This window comes from Telmatherina bonti (genome assembly GCF_933228915.1).
Source record: "Telmatherina bonti genome assembly, chromosome: 9".
In the NCBI taxonomy this organism is placed as follows: domain Eukaryota; kingdom Metazoa; phylum Chordata; class Actinopteri; order Atheriniformes; family Telmatherinidae; genus Telmatherina; species Telmatherina bonti.
In genome coordinates this window covers 42152711-42174081 of record NC_136627.1, presented here as the reverse complement: position 1 = coordinate 42174081, position 21371 = coordinate 42152711, and the positions used below count along the sequence as shown (strand labels likewise).

General features: G+C 48.1%; 1 protein-coding gene across 4 annotated transcripts in view; it reads right to left on the bottom strand.

The window, feature by feature from the left end:
• Positions 1-13420: 13420 nt before the first annotated feature.
• Positions 13421-21371, bottom strand: part of dgkd (diacylglycerol kinase delta) — a 214659-nt gene continuing 206708 nt past the window's right edge. For all 4 annotated transcript variants that reach the window (XM_079246419.1, XM_079246420.1, XM_079246421.1 and 1 more), the window contains 4 exons: positions 15498-15615; positions 15292-15422; positions 15120-15219; positions 13421-15046 (listed from right to left, as the gene is read on the bottom strand). In XM_079246419.1, the coding sequence (XP_079102545.1) occupies positions 15130-15219; positions 15292-15422; positions 15498-15615 (339 nt within the window). In that variant the 3' untranslated portion in view covers positions 13421-15046; positions 15120-15129. The remainder of the gene's footprint in view (positions 15047-15119; positions 15220-15291; positions 15423-15497; positions 15616-21371) is intronic.

The following is a 21371-nucleotide window of genomic DNA, read 5'->3' as shown; positions in this document are numbered from 1 at the left end:
CATGTAGACATTAGGACATGTAGACGGGAGGACATGTAGACATTAGGACATCTAGACGGGAGGACATGTAGACATTAGGACATGTAGACGGGAGGACATGTAGACATTAGGACATGTAGACGGGAGGACATGTAGACATTAGGACATGTAGACGGGAGGACATGTAGACATTAGGACATGTAGACGGGAGGACATGTAGACATTAGGACATGTAGATGGGAGGACATGTAGACATTAGGACATGTAGACATTAGGACATGTAGACGGGAGGACATGTAGACGGGAGGACTTGTAGACATTAGGACATATAGACAGTAGGACATGTAGACATTAGGACATCTAGATGGGAGGACATGTAGAAATTAGGACATGTAGATGGGAGGACATGTAGAAATTAGGACATGTAGACGGGAGGACATGTAGACATTAGGACATCTAGATGGGAGGACATGTAGAAATTAGGACATGTAGATGGGAGGACATGTAGACATTAGGACATCTAGATGGGAGGACATGTAGAAATTAGGACATGTAGACGGGAGGACATGTAGACATTAGGACATCTAGATGGGAGGACATGTAGAAATTAGGACATGTAGATGGGAGGACATGTAGACATTAGGACATGTAGACATTAGGACATGTAGACGGGAGGACATGTAGACGGGAGGACTTGTAGACATTAGGACATATAGACATTAGGACATGTAGACATTAGGACATCTAGATGGGAGGACATGTAGAAATTAGGACATCTAGACGGGAGGACATGTAGACGGGAGGACATCTAGACGGGAGGACATGTAGACGGGAGGACATGTAGACATTAGGACATGTAGACGAGAGGACATGTAGACGGGAGGACATGTAGACATTAGGACATCTAGACAGGAGGACATGTAGATGGGAGGACTTGTAGACATTAGGACATCTATACGGGAGGACATGTAGACGGGAGGACATGTAGACATTAGGACATCTAGACGGGAGGACATATAGACGGGAGGACATGTAGACATTAGGACATGTAGATGGGAGGACATGTAGACATTAGGACATCTAGACGGGAGGACATGTAGACATTAGGACATCTTGACGGGAGGACATGTAGACATTAGGACATCTAGACGGGAGGACATGTAGATGGGAGGACTTGTAGACATTAGGACATCTAGGCGGGTGGACATGTAGATGGGAGGACATCTTGACGGGAGGACATGTAGACGGGAGGACATGTAGACATTAGGACATCTAGACGGAAGGACATGTAGACATTAGGACAGTTAGACGGGAGGACACGTAGACATTAGGACAGTTAGACGGGAGGACATGAAGACATTAGGACATCTAGACGGGAGGACATCCAGACATTAGGACATGTAGATGGGAGGACATCTAGACGGGAGGACATGTAGATGGGAGGACTTGTAGACATTAGGACATCTAGGCGGGAGGACATTTAGACATTAGGACATCTAGACGGGAGGACATCTAGACGGGAGGACATGTAGACATTAGGACATCTAGACGGGAGGACATGTAGACATTAGGACATCTTGACGGGAGGACATGTAGACATTAGGACATCTAGACGGGAGGACATGTAGATGGGAGGACTTGTAGACATTAGGACATCTAGGCGGGAGGACATGTAGATGGGAGGACATCTAGACGGGAGGACATCTAGACGGGAGGACATGTAGACATTAGGACATCTAGACGGGAGGACATGTAGATGGGAGGACATCTAGACGGGAGGACATCTAGACGGGAGGACATGTAGACGGGAGGACATGTAGACATTAGGACATCTAGACGGAAGGACATGTAGACATTAGGACAGTTAGACGGGAGGACATGTAGACATTAGGACAGTTAGACGGGAGGACATGTAGACATTAGGACAGTTAGACGGGAGGACATGAAGACATTAGGACATCTAGACGGAAGGACATGTAGACATTAGGACAGTTAGACGGGAGGACATCTAGACGGGAGGACATGTAGACATTAGGACATCTTGACGGGAGGACATGTAGACATTAGGACATCTAGACGGGAGGACATGTAGATGGGAGGACTTGTAGACATTAGGACATCTAGGCGGGAGGACATGTAGATGGGAGGACATCTAGACGGGAGGACATCTAGACGGGAGGACATGTAGACGGGAGGACATGTAGACATTAGGACATCTAGACGGAAGGACATGTAGACATAAGGACAGTTAGACGGGAGGACATGTAGACATTAGGACATCTAGACGGAAGGACATGTAGACATAAGGACAGTTAGACGGGAGGACATGTAGACATTAGGACAGTTAGACGGGAGGACATGAAGACATTAGGACATCTAGACGGAAGGACATGTAGACATTAGGACATCTAGACGGAAGGACATGTAGACATAAGGACAGTTAGACGGGAGGACATGTAGACATTAGGACATCTAGACGGAAGGACATGTAGACATAAGGACAGTTAGACGGGAGGACATGTAGACATTAGGACAGTTAGACGGGAGGACATGTAGACATTAGTACATCTAGACGGAAGGACATGTAGACATTAGGACAGTTAGACGGGAGGACATGTAGACATTAGGACAGTTAGACGGGAGGACATGAAGACATTAGGACATCTAGACGGGAGGACATGTAGACATTAGGACATCTAGACGGGAGGACATGTAGACATGAGGACATCTAGACGGGAGGACATGTAGACATTAGGATATGTAGACATTAGGACATGTAGACATTTGGACATCTAGACGGGAGGACATGTAGACATGAGGACATCTAGACGGGAGGACATGTAGACATTAGGATATGTAGACGGGAGGACATGTAGACATGAGGACATCTAGACGGGAGGACATGTAGACATGAGGACATCTAGACGGGAGGACATGTAGACATTAGGATATGTAGACATTAGGACATGTAGACATTTGGACATCTAGACGGGAGGACATGTAGACATGAGGACATCTAGACGGGAGGACATGTAGACATTAGGATATGTAGACGGGAGGACATGTAGACATGAGGACATCTAGACGGGAGGACATGTAGACATTTGGACATCTAGACGGGAGGACATGTAGACATGAGGACATCTAGACGGGAGGACATGTAGACATTAGGATATGTAGACGGGAGGAAATGTAGACGGGAGGACATATAGACATTAGGACATGTAGATGGGAGGATGTAGACATTAGGACATGTAGACGGGAGGACATGTAGACATGAGGACATCTAGATGGGAGGACATGTAGACATTAGGACATCTAGACGGGAGGACATGTAGACATTAGGACATGTAGATGGGAGGATGTAGACATTAGGACATGTAGACGGGAGGACATGTAGACATTAGGACATGTAGACGGGAGGACATGAAGACATTAGGACATGTAGACGGGAGGACATGTAGACATTAGGACATGTAGACGGGAGGACATGTAGACATTAGGACATGTAGACGGGAAGACATCTAGACGGGAGAACATGTAGACATTAGGACATCTAGACGGGAAGACATCTAGACGGGAGGACATGTAGACATTAGGACATGTAGACATTAGGACATCTAGACGGGAGGACATGTAGACATTAGGACATCTGGACTGGAGAACATGTAGACATTAGGACATGTAGACGGGAGGACATGTAGACGGGAGGACATGTAGATGGGAGGACGTAGACATTAGGACATGTAGACGGGAGGACATGTAGACATTAGGACATCTAGACGGGAGGACATGTAGACATTAGGACATGTAGACGGGAGGACATGTAGACATTAGGACATCTAGACGGGAGGACATGTAGACATTAGGACATGTAGACATTAGGACATCTAGACGGGAGGACATGTAGACATTAGGACATCTAGACGGGAGGACATGTAGACATTAGGACATGTAGACGGGAGGACATGTAGACATTAGGACATGTAGATGGGAGGACGTAGACATTAGGACATGTAGACGGGAGGACATGTAGACATTAGGACATGTAGATGGGAGGACGTAGACATTAGGACATGTAGACGGGAGAACATGTAGACATTAGGACATCTAGGCGGGAGGACATGTAGATGGGAGGACATCTAGACTGGAGGACATCTAGACGGGAGGACATGTAGACATTAGGACATCTAGACGGGAGGACATGTAGATGGGAGGACATCTAGACGGGAGGACATCTAGACGGGAGGACATGTAGACGGGAGGACATGTAGACATTAGGACATCTAGACGGAAGGACATGTAGACATTAGGACAGTTAGACGGGAGGACATGTAGACATTAGGACAGTTAGACGGGAGGACATGTAGACATTAGGACAGTTAGACGGGAGGACATGAAGACATTAGGACATCTAGACGGAAGGACATGTAGACGGGAGGACATGTAGACATTAGGACATCTTGACGGGAGGACATGTAGACATTAGGACATCTAGACGGAAGGACATGTAGACATAAGGACAGTTAGACGGGAGGACATGTAGACATTAGGACAGTTAGACGGGAGGACATGAAGACATTAGGACATCTAGACGGAAGGACATGTAGACATTAGGACATCTAGACGGAAGGACATGTAGACATAAGGACAGTTAGACGGGAGGACATGTAGACATTAGGACATCTAGACGGAAGGACATGTAGACATAAGGACAGTTAGACGGGAGGACATGTAGACATTAGGACAGTTAGACGGGAGGACAGGAAGACATTAGGACATCTAGACGGGAGGACATGTAGACATTAGGACATCTAGACGGGAGGACATGTAGACATGAGGACATCTAGACGGGAGGACATGTAGACATTAGGATATGTAGACATTAGGACATGTAGACATTTGGACATCTAGACGGGAGGACATGTAGACATGAGGACATCTAGACGGGAGGACATGTAGACATTAGGATATGTAGACGGGAGGACATGTAGACATGAGGACATCTAGACGGGAGGACATGTAGACATTTGGACATCTAGACGGGAGGACATGTAGACATGAGGACATCTAGACGGGAGGACATGTAGACATTAGGATATGTAGACGGGAGGAAATGTAGACGGGAGGACATATAGACATTAGGACATGTAGATGGGAGGATGTAGACATTAGGACATGTAGACGGGAGGACATGTAGACATGAGGACATCTAGACGGGAGGACATGTAGACATTAGGACATCTAGACGGGAGGACATGTAGACATTAGGACATGTAGATGGGAGGATGTAGACATTAGGACATGTAGACGGGAGGACATGAAGACATTAGGACATGTAGACGGGAGGACATGTAGACATTAGGACATGTAGACGGGAGGACATGTAGACATTAGGACATGTAGACGGGAAGACATCTAGACGGGAGAACATGTAGACATTAGGACATCTAGACGGGAAGACATCTAGACGGGAGGACATGTAGACATTAGGACATGTAGACATTAGGACATCTAGACGGGAGGACATGTAGACATTAGGACATCTGGACTGGAGAACATGTAGACATTAGGACATGTAGACGGGAGGACATGTAGACGGGAGGACATGTAGATGGGAGGACGTAGACATTAGGACATGTAGACGGGAGGACATGTAGACATTAGGACATCTAGACGGGAGGACATGTAGACGGGAGGACATGTAGACATTAGGACATCTAGACGGGAGGACATGTAGACATTAGGACATGTAGACATTAGGACATCTAGACGGGAGGACATGTAGACATTAGGACATCTAGACGGGAGGACATGTAGACATTAGGACATGTAGACGGGAGGACATGTAGACATTAGGACATGTAGATGGGAGGACGTAGACATTAGGACATGTAGACGGGAGGACATGTAGACATTAGGACATGTAGATGGGAGGACGTAGACATTAGGACATGTAGACGGGAGGACATGTAGACATTAGGACATCTAGGCGGGAGGACATGTAGATGGGAGGACATCTAGACGGGAGGACATCTAGACGGGAGGACATGTAGACATTAGGACATCTAGACGGGAGGACATGTAGATGGGAGGACATCTAGACGGGAGGACATCTAGACGGGAGGACATGTAGACGGGAGGACATGTAGACATTAGGACATCTAGACGGAAGGACATGTAGACATTAGGACAGTTAGACGGGAGGACATGTAGACATTAGGACAGTTAGACGGGAGGACATGTAGACATTAGGACAGTTAGACGGGAGGACATGAAGACATTAGGACATCTAGACGGAAGGACATGTAGACGGGAGGACATGTAGACATTAGGACATCTTGACGGGAGGACATGTAGACATTAGGACATGTAGATGGGAGGATGTAGACATTAGGACATGTAGACGGGAGGACATGTAGACATTAGGACATGTAGACGGGAGGACATGAAGACATTAGGACATGTAGACGGGAGGACATGTAGACATTAGGACATGTAGACGGGAGGACATGTAGACATTAGGACATGTAGACGGGAAGACATCTAGACGGGAGAACATGTAGACATTAGGACATCTAGACGGGAAGACATCTAGACGGGAGGACATGTAGACATTAGGACATGTAGACATTAGGACATCTAGACGGGAGGACATGTAGACATTAGGACATCTGGACTGGAGAACATGTAGACATTAGGACATGTAGACGGGAGGACATGTAGACGGGAGGACATGTAGATGGGAGGACGTAGACATTAGGACATGTAGACGGGAGGACATGTAGACATTAGGACATCTAGACGGGAGGACATGTAGACATTAGGACATGTAGACGGGAGGACATGTAGACATTAGGACATCTAGACGGGAGGACATGTAGACATTAGGACATGTAGACATTAGGACATCTAGACGGGAGGACATGTAGACATTAGGACATCTAGACGGGAGGACATGTAGACATTAGGACATGTAGACGGGAGGACATGTAGACATTAGGACATGTAGATGGGAGGACGTAGACATTAGGACATGTAGACGGGAGGACATGTAGACATTAGGACATGTAGATGGGAGGACGTAGACATTAGGACATGTAGACGGGAGAACATGTAGACATTAGGACATCTAGGCGGGAGGACATGTAGATGGGAGGACATCTAGACTGGAGGACATCTAGACGGGAGGACATGTAGACATTAGGACATCTAGACGGGAGGACATGTAGATGGGAGGACATCTAGACGGGAGGACATCTAGACGGGAGGACATGTAGACGGGAGGACATGTAGACATTAGGACATCTAGACGGAAGGACATGTAGACATTAGGACAGTTAGACGGGAGGACATGTAGACATTAGGACAGTTAGACGGGAGGACATGTAGACATTAGGACAGTTAGACGGGAGGACATGAAGACATTAGGACATCTAGACGGAAGGACATGTAGACGGGAGGACATGTAGACATTAGGACATCTTGACGGGAGGACATGTAGACATTAGGACATCTAGACGGAAGGACATGTAGACATAAGGACAGTTAGACGGGAGGACATGTAGACATTAGGACAGTTAGACGGGAGGACATGAAGACATTAGGACATCTAGACGGAAGGACATGTAGACATTAGGACATCTAGACGGAAGGACATGTAGACATAAGGACAGTTAGACGGGAGGACATGTAGACATTAGGACATCTAGACGGAAGGACATGTAGACATAAGGACAGTTAGACGGGAGGACATGTAGACATTAGGACAGTTAGACGGGAGGACATGAAGACATTAGGACATCTAGACGGGAGGACATGTAGACATTAGGACATCTAGACGGGAGGACATGTAGACATGAGGACATCTAGACGGGAGGACATGTAGACATTAGGATATGTAGACATTAGGACATGTAGACATTTGGACATCTAGACGGGAGGACATGTAGACATGAGGACATCTAGACGGGAGGACATGTAGACATTAGGATATGTAGACGGGAGGACATGTAGACATGAGGACATCTAGACGGGAGGACATGTAGACATTTGGACATCTAGACGGGAGGACATGTAGACATGAGGACATCTAGACGGGAGGACATGTAGACATTAGGATATGTAGACGGGAGGAAATGTAGACGGGAGGACATATAGACATTAGGACATGTAGATGGGAGGATGTAGACATTAGGACATGTAGACGGGAGGACATGAAGACATTAGGACATGTAGACGGGAGGACATGTAGACATTAGGACATGTAGACGGGAGGACATGTAGACATGAGGACATCTAGACGGGAGGACATGTAGACATTAGGACATCTAGACGGGAGGACATGTAGACATTAGGACATGTAGATGGGAGGATGTAGACATTAGGACATGTAGACGGGAGGACATGAAGACATTAGGACATGTAGACGGGAGGACATGTAGACATTAGGACATGTAGACGGGAGGACATGTAGACATTAGGACATGTAGACGGGAAGACATCTAGACGGGAGAACATGTAGACATTAGGACATCTAGACGGGAAGACATCTAGACGGGAGGACATGTAGACATTAGGACATGTAGACATTAGGACATCTAGACGGGAGGACATGTAGACATTAGGACATCTGGACTGGAGAACATGTAGACATTAGGACATGTAGACGGGAGGACATGTAGACGGGAGGACATGTAGATGGGAGGACGTAGACATTAGGACATGTAGACGGGAGGACATGTAGACATTAGGACATCTAGACGGGAGGACATGTAGACGGGAGGACATGTAGACATTAGGACATCTAGACGGGAGGACATGTAGACATTAGGACATGTAGACATTAGGACATCTAGACGGGAGGACATGTAGACATTAGGACATCTAGACGGGAGGACATGTAGACATTAGGACATGTAGACGGGAGGACATGTAGACATTAGGACATGTAGATGGGAGGACGTAGACATTAGGACATGTAGACGGGAGGACATGTAGACATTAGGACATGTAGATGGGAGGACGTAGACATTAGGACATGTAGACGGGAGGACATGTAGACATTAGGACATCTAGGCGGGAGGACATGTAGATGGGAGGACATCTAGACGGGAGGACATCTAGACGGGAGGACATGTAGACATTAGGACATCTAGACGGGAGGACATGTAGATGGGAGGACATCTAGACGGGAGGACATCTAGACGGGAGGACATGTAGACGGGAGGACATGTAGACATTAGGACATCTAGACGGAAGGACATGTAGACATTAGGACAGTTAGACGGGAGGACATGTAGACATTAGGACAGTTAGACGGGAGGACATGTAGACATTAGGACAGTTAGACGGGAGGACATGAAGACATTAGGACATCTAGACGGAAGGACATGTAGACGGGAGGACATGTAGACATTAGGACATCTTGACGGGAGGACATGTAGACATTAGGACATCTAGACGGAAGGACATGTAGACATAAGGACAGTTAGACGGGAGGACATGTAGACATTAGGACAGTTAGACGGGAGGACATGAAGACATTAGGACATCTAGACGGAAGGACATGTAGACATTAGGACATCTAGACGGAAGGACATGTAGACATAAGGACAGTTAGACGGGAGGACATGTAGACATTAGGACATCTAGACGGAAGGACATGTAGACATAAGGACAGTTAGACGGGAGGACATGTAGACATTAGGACAGTTAGACGGGAGGACATGAAGACATTAGGACATCTAGACGGGAGGACATGTAGACATTAGGACATCTAGACGGGAGGACATGTAGACATGAGGACATCTAGACGGGAGGACATGTAGACATTAGGATATGTAGACATTAGGACATGTAGACATTTGGACATCTAGACGGGAGGACATGTAGACATGAGGACATCTAGACGGGAGGACATGTAGACATTAGGATATGTAGACGGGAGGACATGTAGACATGAGGACATCTAGACGGGAGGACATGTAGACATTTGGACATCTAGACGGGAGGACATGTAGACATGAGGACATCTAGACGGGAGGACATGTAGACATTAGGATATGTAGACGGGAGGAAATGTAGACGGGAGGACATATAGACATTAGGACATGTAGATGGGAGGATGTAGACATTAGGACATGTAGACGGGAGGACATGTAGACATGAGGACATCTAGACGGGAGGACATGTAGACATTAGGACATCTAGACGGGAGGACATGTAGACATTAGGACATGTAGATGGGAGGATGTAGACATTAGGACATGTAGACGGGAGGACATGAAGACATTAGGACATGTAGACGGGAGGACATGTAGACATTAGGACATGTAGACGGGAGGACATGTAGACATTAGGACATGTAGACGGGAAGACATCTAGACGGGAGAACATGTAGACATTAGGACATGTAGACATTAGGACATCTAGACGGGAGGACATGTAGACATTAGGACATCTGGACTGGAGAACATGTAGACATTAGGACATGTAGACGGGAGGACATGTAGACGGGAGGACATGTAGATGGGAGGACGTAGACATTAGGACATGTAGACGGGAGGACATGTAGACATTAGGACATCTAGACGGGAGGACATGTAGACATTAGGACATGTAGACGGGAGGACATGTAGACATTAGGACATCTAGACGGGAGGACATGTAGACATTAGGACATGTAGACATTAGGACATCTAGACGGGAGGACATGTAGACATTAGGACATCTAGACGGGAGGACATGTAGACATTAGGACATGTAGACGGGAGGACATGTAGACATTAGGACATGTAGATGGGAGGACGTAGACATTAGGACATGTAGACGGGAGGACATGTAGACATTAGGACATGTAGATGGGAGGACGTAGACATTAGGACATGTAGACGGGAGGACATGTAGACATTAGGACATCTAGGCGGGAGGACATGTAGATGGGAGGACATCTAGACGGGAGGACATGTAGACATTAGGACATCTAGACGGGAGGACATGTAGATGGGAGGACATCTAGACGGGAGGACATCTAGACGGGAGGACATGTAGACGGGAGGACATGTAGACATTAGGACATCTAGACGGAAGGACATGTAGACATTAGGACAGTTAGACGGGAGGACATGTAGACATTAGGACAGTTAGACGGGAGGACATGTAGACATTAGGACAGTTAGACGGGAGGACATGAAGACATTAGGACATCTAGACGGAAGGACATGTAGACATTAGGACATCTAGACGGAAGGACATGTAGACATTAGTACATCTAGACGGAAGGACATGTAGACATTAGGACAGTTAGACGGGAGGACATCTAGACGGGAGGACATGTAGACATTAGGACATCTAGACGGGAGGACATGTAGACATTAGGACATCTAGACAGGAGGACATGTAGATGGGAGGACTTGTAGACATTAGGACATCTAGGCGGGAGGACATGTAGATGGGAGGACATCTAGACGGGAGGACATGTAGACGGGAGGACATGTAGACATTAGGACATCTAGACGGGAGGACATGTAGACATTAGGACATCTAGACGGAAGGACATGTAGACATAAGGACAGTTAGACGGGAGGACATGTAGACATTAGGACATCTAGACGGAAGGACATGTAGACATAAGGACAGTTAGACGGGAGGACATGTAGACATTAGGACAGTTAGACGGGAGGACATGAAGACATTAGGACATCTAGACGGAAGGACATGTAGACATTAGGACATCTAGACGGAAGGACATGTAGACATAAGGACAGTTAGACGGGAGGACATGTAGACATTAGGACATCTAGACGGAAGGACATGTAGACATAAGGACAGTTAGACGGGAGGACATGTAGACATTAGGACAGTTAGACGGGAGGACATGTAGACATTAGTACATCTAGACGGAAGGACATGTAGACATAAGGACAGTTAGACGGGAGGACATGTAGACATTAGGACAGTTAGACGGGAGGACATGAAGACATTAGGACATCTAGACGGGAGGACATGTAGACATTAGGACATCTAGACGGGAGGACATGTAGACATGAGGACATGTAGACATTAGGATATGTAGACATTAGGACATGTAGACATTTGGACATCTAGACGGGAGGACATGTAGACATGAGGACATCTAGACGGGAGGACATGTAGACATTAGGATATGTAGACGGGAGGACATGTAGACATGAGGACATCTAGACGGGAGGACATGTAGACATTTGGACATCTAGACGGGAGGACATGTAGACATGAGGACATCTAGACGGGAGGACATGTAGACATTAGGATATGTAGACGGGAGGAAATGTAGACGGGAGGACATATAGACATTAGGACATGTAGATGGGAGGATGTAGACATTAGGACATGTAGACGGGAGGACATGTAGACATGAGGACATCTAGACGGGAGGACATGTAGACATTAGGACATCTAGACGGGAGGACATGTAGACATTAGGACATCTAGACGGGAAGACATCTAGACGGGAGGACATGTAGACATTAGGACATGTAGACATTAGGACATCTAGACGGGAGGACATGTAGACATTAGGACATCTGGACTGGAGAACATGTAGACATTAGGACATGTAGACGGGAGGACATGTAGACGGGAGGACATGTAGATGGGAGGACGTAGACATTAGGACATGTAGACGGGAGGACAGGAAGACATTAGGACATCTAGACGGGAGGACATGTAGACATTAGGACATGTAGACGGGAGGACATGTAGACATTAGGACATCTAGACGGGAGGACATGTAGACATTAGGACATGTAGACATTAGGACATCTAGACGGGAGGACATGTAGACATTAGGACATCTAGACGGGAGGACATGTAGACATTAGGACATGTAGACGGGAGGACATGTAGACATTAGGACATGTAGATGGGAGGACGTAGACATTAGGACATGTAGACGGGAGGACATGTAGACATTAGGACATGTAGATGGGAGGACGTAGACATTAGGACATGTAGACGGGAGGACATGTAGACATTAGGACATCTAGACGGGAGGACATGTAGACATTAGGACATCTAGACGGGAGGACATGTAGACATTAGGACATCTAGACGGGAGGACATGTAGACATTAGGACATCTAGACGGGAGGACATGTAGACATTAGGACATCTAGACGGGATGACATGTAGACATTAGGACATCTAGACGGGAGGACATGTAGACATTAGGACATCTAGACGGGAGGACATGTAGACATTAGGACATCTAGACGGGATGACATGTAGACATTAGGACATCTAGACGGGATGACATGTAGACATTAGGACATCTAGACGGGAGGACATGTAGACATTAGGACATCTAGACGGGAGGACATGTAGACATTAGGACATGTAGACATTAGGACATCTAGACGGGAGGACAAAGAACAGTCGTAGAGCAGGTATACATGGCAGGATGTTTATTTCTTGCTGGTTTTATTGTTTAACAACAACAACATGTATTTACAGCCGCGGCCTGCAGGGGGCGCTTCACTCATAAACTAGAAAAACCGGAAAACCTACAGCGAGGTCTATAAATAGTTCCTGGATCCAAAAGGGGATCCGGATCAATCCGGTCTTGCTTCTTACAATTTCAAACAAGTCCGGAAAATGATCTGAAAATCTGTCCAGAACTCTTTCAGTTATCTCAAACAAACAAACAAACAGACAAACAAACAAACAAACAGAAAAACACACAAAACAAACAAACAGAAAAACATACAAAACAAACAAACAGATAAACAAACAGATAAACAAACAAACAGAAAAACAAACAGAAAAACATACTAAACAAACAAACAGATAAACAAACAAACAAACAGAAAAACATACAAAACAAACAAACAGAAAAACAAACAGATAAACAAACAAACAGAAAAACATATAAAACAAACAAACAGATAAACATACAAAACAAACAAACAGAAAAACAAACAAACAAACAGAAAAACAAACAGTGGAGGTATTTCCACCGTAATTCCAGCAGAACTCTTCATGGCTGCAGGAACCACCTCGGCCCTCCAGCAAGGCACTGCTGACACCCTGCTGCGTCTCTGAGCATGCTCATTTCATAGTTCTACAGAAACCCCAACGGATCCGGATCAGAACCCGCCTGGATCTGATCATCAGTGGAAACCAGCCGTCTGATTGGCTGAAGCGGCTGTCGATCCTGCTGGGACATGAAAGGTCGGTGAACTGGTTTGTCCGTGAGAGGCGTTTCAGTTCTGATGAAATGGTCCGTGTTCTGATCCAGATCAGGGTCCTGGACCCACACCAGGTCCCCTGGTTTCAGCTTGGTACATTTCTGTACAGAACCAAACCAGGTTTTTCTGAAGGAGTTTGGTCCTTCAAACAGTTTTGGACCCAGAACCATCACAAAGACATGAATGACGTCTTTGTCCTGGTCCAAACAGAACCAGCTTGCTGGACCCACAGAAAACAAAAACACAGCGTCATTTACTGGACTCTGGTCCAAGGGGACGACCACAGGACGTTCTGACAGTCCAGCAGCTCTCTGGGTGACGAACCGGTGAGTCGGGTCACTGTCCAGATAAAAGGTTGCAGAACCAGAACCAGGATACGAGGTTCTGACTATCAGCAGGATCCTGAATCATCAGACCAGACCCCATGGGGTCTGGACCCTGCCTTGGGGTCTGGACCCTCCCTTGGGGTCTGGACCCTGCCTTGGGGTCTGGACCCTCCCATGGGGTCTGGACCCTCCCATGGGGTCTGGACCCTCCCATGGGGTCTGGACCCTGCATTGGGGTCTGGACCCTCCCATGGGGTCTGGACCCTCCCATGGGGTCTGGACCCTGCATTGGGGTCTGGACCCTCCCATGGGGTCTGGAGCCTCCCTTTGGGTCTGGACTGGGACTCCAAGGCACGGAGGGATCTAATCGGTTCTTTCTCTGGACGGGATCCAGGTGGGTACGGGTGAGACAGCGGGCCGGTCCTGGACCTTTGTCATCGTTCTGGTTCTGTGCTTGGGTCAGAGGTCACGTGGTGAAAAACGGCATGTGTAGGAGGACAGCAGGCACTGGTTGCTAGGCAACGAGAAAAGGAAAAGAGTCAGGTCCTGACGTAAACATTCCAGCGATGACAAACAACAAAGTCCACCTGGTCGCGTTCAGGCCTCACTGGCGCTGCTGGTCCGGGTCAGCTCCCGGACGCCCTGCAGGATTCGCTTCATGTGGCCCACCTTGGTCACGCCCAGCTCCTGGACAACATCAGCAGGACGCCGTGAGACAGGAAACGGCGAGACACGACACGTCCGGAGACGGACGCTTACCTTCAGGTCTCTCCGCTCCAGGTGGACCAGTTCAGCTCCACGGACATCGTGTCCAATGAAGATGTCCTTATACTCAGAGAGACAAAGGAAGTCCAGCCACGCCCCCACGTCCTCCGTCCCCCACTGGTGGACTGAGACACCAACAGGACGGGATTCAGACGGAGACATCAGGACACAAAGAGGCTGTAGAGAGCAGGTGAGCTCACCTGGGAGGGACAGCGAAGAACACGTCTCTCTGTTTCGGTTGTTTTTGTCCTTTTTAAACTTCGGGACGAGACGAAACTTCGAACTTCGACTGCGTTTCGAAAAGTCGGTCAACAAATCCTGCAGGCAGGTGAGACGGAACAGACAGGTAAACAACAGGATGGACAGGTAAACAACGGGTTGCACAGGTAAACAACGGGATTGACAGGTAAACAACTGGATAGACAGGTAAAAAACGGAATGGACAGGTGAACAACGGGATGGACAGGTAAACAACGGGTCGGACAGGTAAACAAGCGGATGTACAGGTAAACAACGGGTCGGAAAGGTAAACAACGGGACAGACAGGTAAACAAGCGGTCAGACAGGTAAACAAGCGGTCGGACAGGTAAACAACGGGTCGGACAGGTAAACAACGGGTCGGACAGGCACACAAGCGAATGGACAGGTAAACAACGGGATGGACAGGTAAACAACGGGTCAGACAGGTAAACAACGGGTCGGACAGGTAAACAACGGGATTGACAGGTAAACAACTGGATAGACAGGTAAAAAACGGAATGGACAGGTGAACAACGGGATGGACAGGTAAACAACGGGATGGACAGGTAAACAACGGGATGGAAAGGTACACAAGTGGACGGACATGTAAACAACGGAACGGACAGGTAAACAACGGGATGGACAGGTAAACAACGGGATGGAAAGGTACACAAGTGGACGGAAATGTAAACAACGGAACGGACAGGTAAACAACGGGTCGGACAGGTAAACAACGGGATGGACAGGTAAACAACGCGATGGACAGGTACACAAGCGAACGGACAGGTAAACAAGCGTACGGACAAGTAAACGGGACGGACAGGTAAACAACGGGATGGACAGGTAAACAAGCGGACGGACAGGTAAACAACGGGACGGACAGGTAAATAGGCGGTTGGACAGGTAAACAAGCGGACGGACAGGTAAACAACGGGTCGGACAGGTAAACAAGCAGACGGAAAAGTAAAAAAGCGAACGGACAAGTAAACGGGTCGGACAGGTAAAAAATAGGATGGACAGCTAAACAAGCGGATGGATAGGTAAACAACGGGATGGACAGGTAAACAACGGGATAGACAGGTAAACAACGGGTCGGAAATGTAAAGAAGCGGATGGACAGCTAAACAAGCGGATGGACAGGTAAACAACGGGTTGGACAGGTAAACAACGGGATGGACAGGTAAACAACGGGTTGGACAGGTGAACAACGGGTCAGAGGTAAACAACGGGATGGACAGGTAAACAACGGGTCGGACAGGTAAACAACGGGTCAGACAGGTAAACAACGGGATGGACAGGTAAACAACCGCATAGACAGGTAAACAACGGGACGGACAGGTAAACAACGGAACAGACAGGTAAACAACGGGATGGACTGGTACACAAGCGGACGGACAGGTAAACAAGCGGACGGACAGGTAAACAACGGGTCGGACAGGTAAACAAGTTGATAGACAGGTAAAGAACGGGACGGACAGGTAAACAAGCAGTCGGACAGGTAAACAACGGGATGGACAGGTAAACAACGGGACGGAAAGGTAAACAGGCGATCGGACAGGTAAACAACTGGTCGGAAAGGTAAAGAAGCGGATGGTTAGGTAAACAATGGGTCGGATAGGTAAACAACGGGATGGACAGGTAAACAACGTGATGGACAGGTAAACAAGCGGTTGGAAAGGTAAACAACGGGATGGACAGATAAACAACGGGACGGAAAGGTAAACAGGCGGTCGGACAGGTAAACAACTGGTCGGAAAGGTAAAGAAGCGGATGGTTAGGTAAACAATGGGTCGGATAGGTAAACAACGGGTCGGACAGGTAAACAACAGGTCAGAGGTAAACAACGGGATGGACAGGTAAAGAACGTATCAGACAGGTAAACAACGGATCGGACAGGTGAACAACCGCATAGACAGGTAAACAACGGGACGGAAAGGTAAACAACGGAACAGACAGGTAAACAACGGGTCGGACAGGTAAACAACGGGTCGGACAGGTAAACAAGCGAACGGACAGGTAAACACGCGGAGGGACAGGTAAACAAGCGGAGGGAAAGGTAAACAACCGCATAGACAGGTAAACAAGCGGATAGACAGGTAAACAACGGGGCGGACAGGTACACAAGCGGACGGAAAGGTAAACAACGGATCGGACAGGTAAACAACGGGTCGCACAGGTAAACAACGGGATGGACAGGTAAACAAGCGGTGGGACAGGTAAACAACGGATCGGACAGGTAAACAACGGGTCGGACAGGTAAACAACGGGATGGACAGGTAAACAAGAGGATAGACAGGTAAACAACGGGTCGGACAGGTAAACAACGGGATGGAGAGGTAAACAACGGGTCGGAAAGGTAAACAACGGGTCGGACAGGTAAACAAGCGGATGGACAGGTAAACAAAGGGTCGGACAGGTAAACAACGGGTTGGACAGGTAAACAAAGGGTTGGACAGGTAAATAACGGGTTGGACAGGTAAACAACGGGTCGGACAGGTAAACAACGGGATGGACAGGTAAACAATGAGCCAGACAGGTAAACAAGCGGATGGATAGGTAAACAACCGCATAGACAGGTAAACAACGGGACGGACAGATACACAAGCGGATGGACAGGTAAACAACGGGACGGACAGGTAAACAACGGGACAGACAGCTAAACAACGGGACGGACAGGTAAACAAGCGGTCAGACAGGTAAACAACGGGTCGGACAGGTAAACAAGCGAACGGACAGGTAAACACGCGGAAGGACAGGTAAACAAGCGGAGGGAAAGGTAAACAACCGCATAGACAGGTAAACAAGCGGTCAGACAGGTAAACAACGGGTCGGACAGGTAAACAAGCGAACGGACAGGTAAACACGCGGAAGGACAGGTAAACAAGCGGAGGGAAAGGTAAACAACCGCATAGACAGGTAAACAAGCGGATAGACAGGGAAACAACGGGGCGGACAGGTACACAAGGGGACGGAAAGGTAAACAACGGATCGGACAGGTAAACAACGGGTCGGACAGGTAAACAAGCGAACGGACAGGTAAACACGCGGAGGGACAGGTAAACAAGCGGAGGGAAAGGTAAACAACCGCATAGACAGGTAAACAAGCGGATAGACAGGTAAACAACGGATCGGACAGGTAAACAACGGGTCGCACAGGTAAACAACGGGATGGACAGGTAAACAAGCGGTGGGACAGGTAAACAACGGATCGGACAGGTAAACAACGGGTCGGACAGGTAAACAACGGGATGGACAGGTAAACAAGAGGATAGACAGGTAAACAACGGGTTGGACAGGTAAACAACGGGTCGGAAAGGTAAACAACGGGTCGGACAGGTAAACAAGCGGATGGACAGGTAAACAAAGGGTCGGACAGGTAAACAACGGGTTGGACAGGTAAACAAAGGGTTGGACAGGTAAATAACGGGTTGGACAGGTAAACAACGGGTCAGACAGGTAAACAACGGGATGGACAGGTAAACAATGAGCCAGACAGGTAAACAAGCGGATGGATAGGTAAACAACCGCATAGACAGGTAAACAACGGGACGGACAGATACACAAGCGGACGGAGAGGTAAACAACGGGACGGACAGGTAAACAACTGGACAGACAGCTAAACAACGGGACGGACAGGTAAACAAGCGGTCAGACAGGTAAACAACGGGTCGGACAGGTAAACAACGGATCGGACAGGTAAACAAGAGGATAGACAGGTAAACAAAGGGTTGGACAGGTAAATAACGGGTTGGACAGGTAAACAACGGGTCGGACAGGTAAACAACGGGATGGACAGGTAAACAATGAGCCAGACAGGTAAACAAGCGGATGGATAGGTAAACAACCGCATAGACAGGTAAACAACGGGACGGACAGATACACAAGCGGACGGACAGGTAAACAACGGGACGGACAGGTAAACAACGGGACAGACAGCTAAACAACGGGACGGACAGGTAAACAAGCGGTCAGACAGGTAAACAACGGGATGGACAGGTAAACAACGGGTCGGAAAGGTAAACAACGGGTCGGACAGGTAAAAAAGCGGATGGACAGGTAAACAAAGGGTCGGACAGGTAAACAACGGGTTGGACAGGTAAACAAAGGGTTGGACAGGTAAATAACAGGTTGGACAGGTAAACAACGGGTCGGACAGGTAAACAACGGGATGGACAGGTAAACAATGAGCCAGACAGGTAAACAAGCGGATGGATAGGTAAACAACCGCATAGACAGGTAAACAACGGGACGGACAGATACACAAGCGGACGGACAGGTAAACAACGGGACGGACAGGTAAACAACGGGACAGACAGCTAAACAACGGGACGGACAGGTAAACAAGCGGTCAGACAGGTAAACAACGGGTCGGACAGGTAAACAACGGGTCGGACAGGTAAACAAGCGTTAGGACAGGTAAACAACGGGTCAGACAGGCACACAGGCGGACGGACATGTAAACAACGGAACGGACAGGTAAACAACGGGTCGGACAGGTAAACAACGGGATGGACAGGTAAACAACGGGTCGGACAGGTAAACGAGCGGATGGACAGGTAAACAAAGGGTCGGACAGGTAAACAAAGGGTTGGACAGGTAAACAACGGGATGGACAGGTAAACAACGGGTCGGAAAGGTAAACAAGCGGATGGACAGGTAAACAACGGGTTGGACAGGTAAAGAAGTGGTCGGACAGGTAAACAACGGGATGGACAGGTAAACAACGGGTCGGAAAGGTAAACAACGGGTCGGACAGGTAAACAAGCGGATGGACAGGTAAACAAAGGGTCGGACAGGTAAACAACGGGTTGGACAGGTAAACAAAGGGTTGGACAGGTAAATAACGGGTTGGACAGGTAAACAACGGGTCGGACAGGTAAACAACGGGATGGACAGGTAAACAATGAGCCAGACAGGTAAACAAGCGGATGGATAGGTAAACAACCGCATAGACAGGTAAACAACGGGACGGAAAGATACACAAGCGGACGGAGAGGTAAACAACGGGACGGACAGGTAAACAACGGGACAGACAGCTAAACAACGGGACGGACAGGTAAACAAGCGGTCAGACAGGTAAACAACGGGTCGGACAGGTAAACAACGGGTTGGACAGGTAAACAACGGGTCGGACAGGTAAACAAGCGTTCGGACAGGTAAACAACGGGTCAGACAGGCACACAGGCGGACGGACATGTAAACAACGGAACGGACAGGTAAACAACGGGTCGGACAGGTAAACAACGGGATGGACAGGTAAACAACGGGTCGGACAGGTAAACGAGCGGATGGACAGGTAAACAAAGGGTCGGACAGGTAAACAAAGGGTTGGACATTTAAACAACGGGATGGACAGGTAAACAACGGGTCGGACAGGTAAACAAGCGGATGGACAGGTAAACAACGGGTTGGACAGGTAAAGAAGTGGTCGGACAGGTAAACAACGGGATGGACAGGTAAACAACGGGTCGGAAAGGTAAACAACGGGTCGGACAGGTAAACAAGCGGATGGACAGGTAAACAAAGGGTCGGACAGGTAAACAACGGGTTGGACAGGTAAACAAAGGGTTGGACAGGTAAATAACGGGTTGGACAGGTAAACAACGGGTCGGACAGGTAAACAACGGGATGGACAGGTAAACAATGAGCCAGACAGGTAAACAAGCGGACGGAGAGGTAAACAACGGGACGGACAGGTAAACAACGGGACAGACAGCTAAACAACGGGACGGACAGGTAAACAAGCGGTCAGACAGGTAAACAACGGATCGGACAGGTAAACAAGAGGATAGACAGGTAAACAACGGGTTGGACAGGTAAAGAAGTGGTCGGAC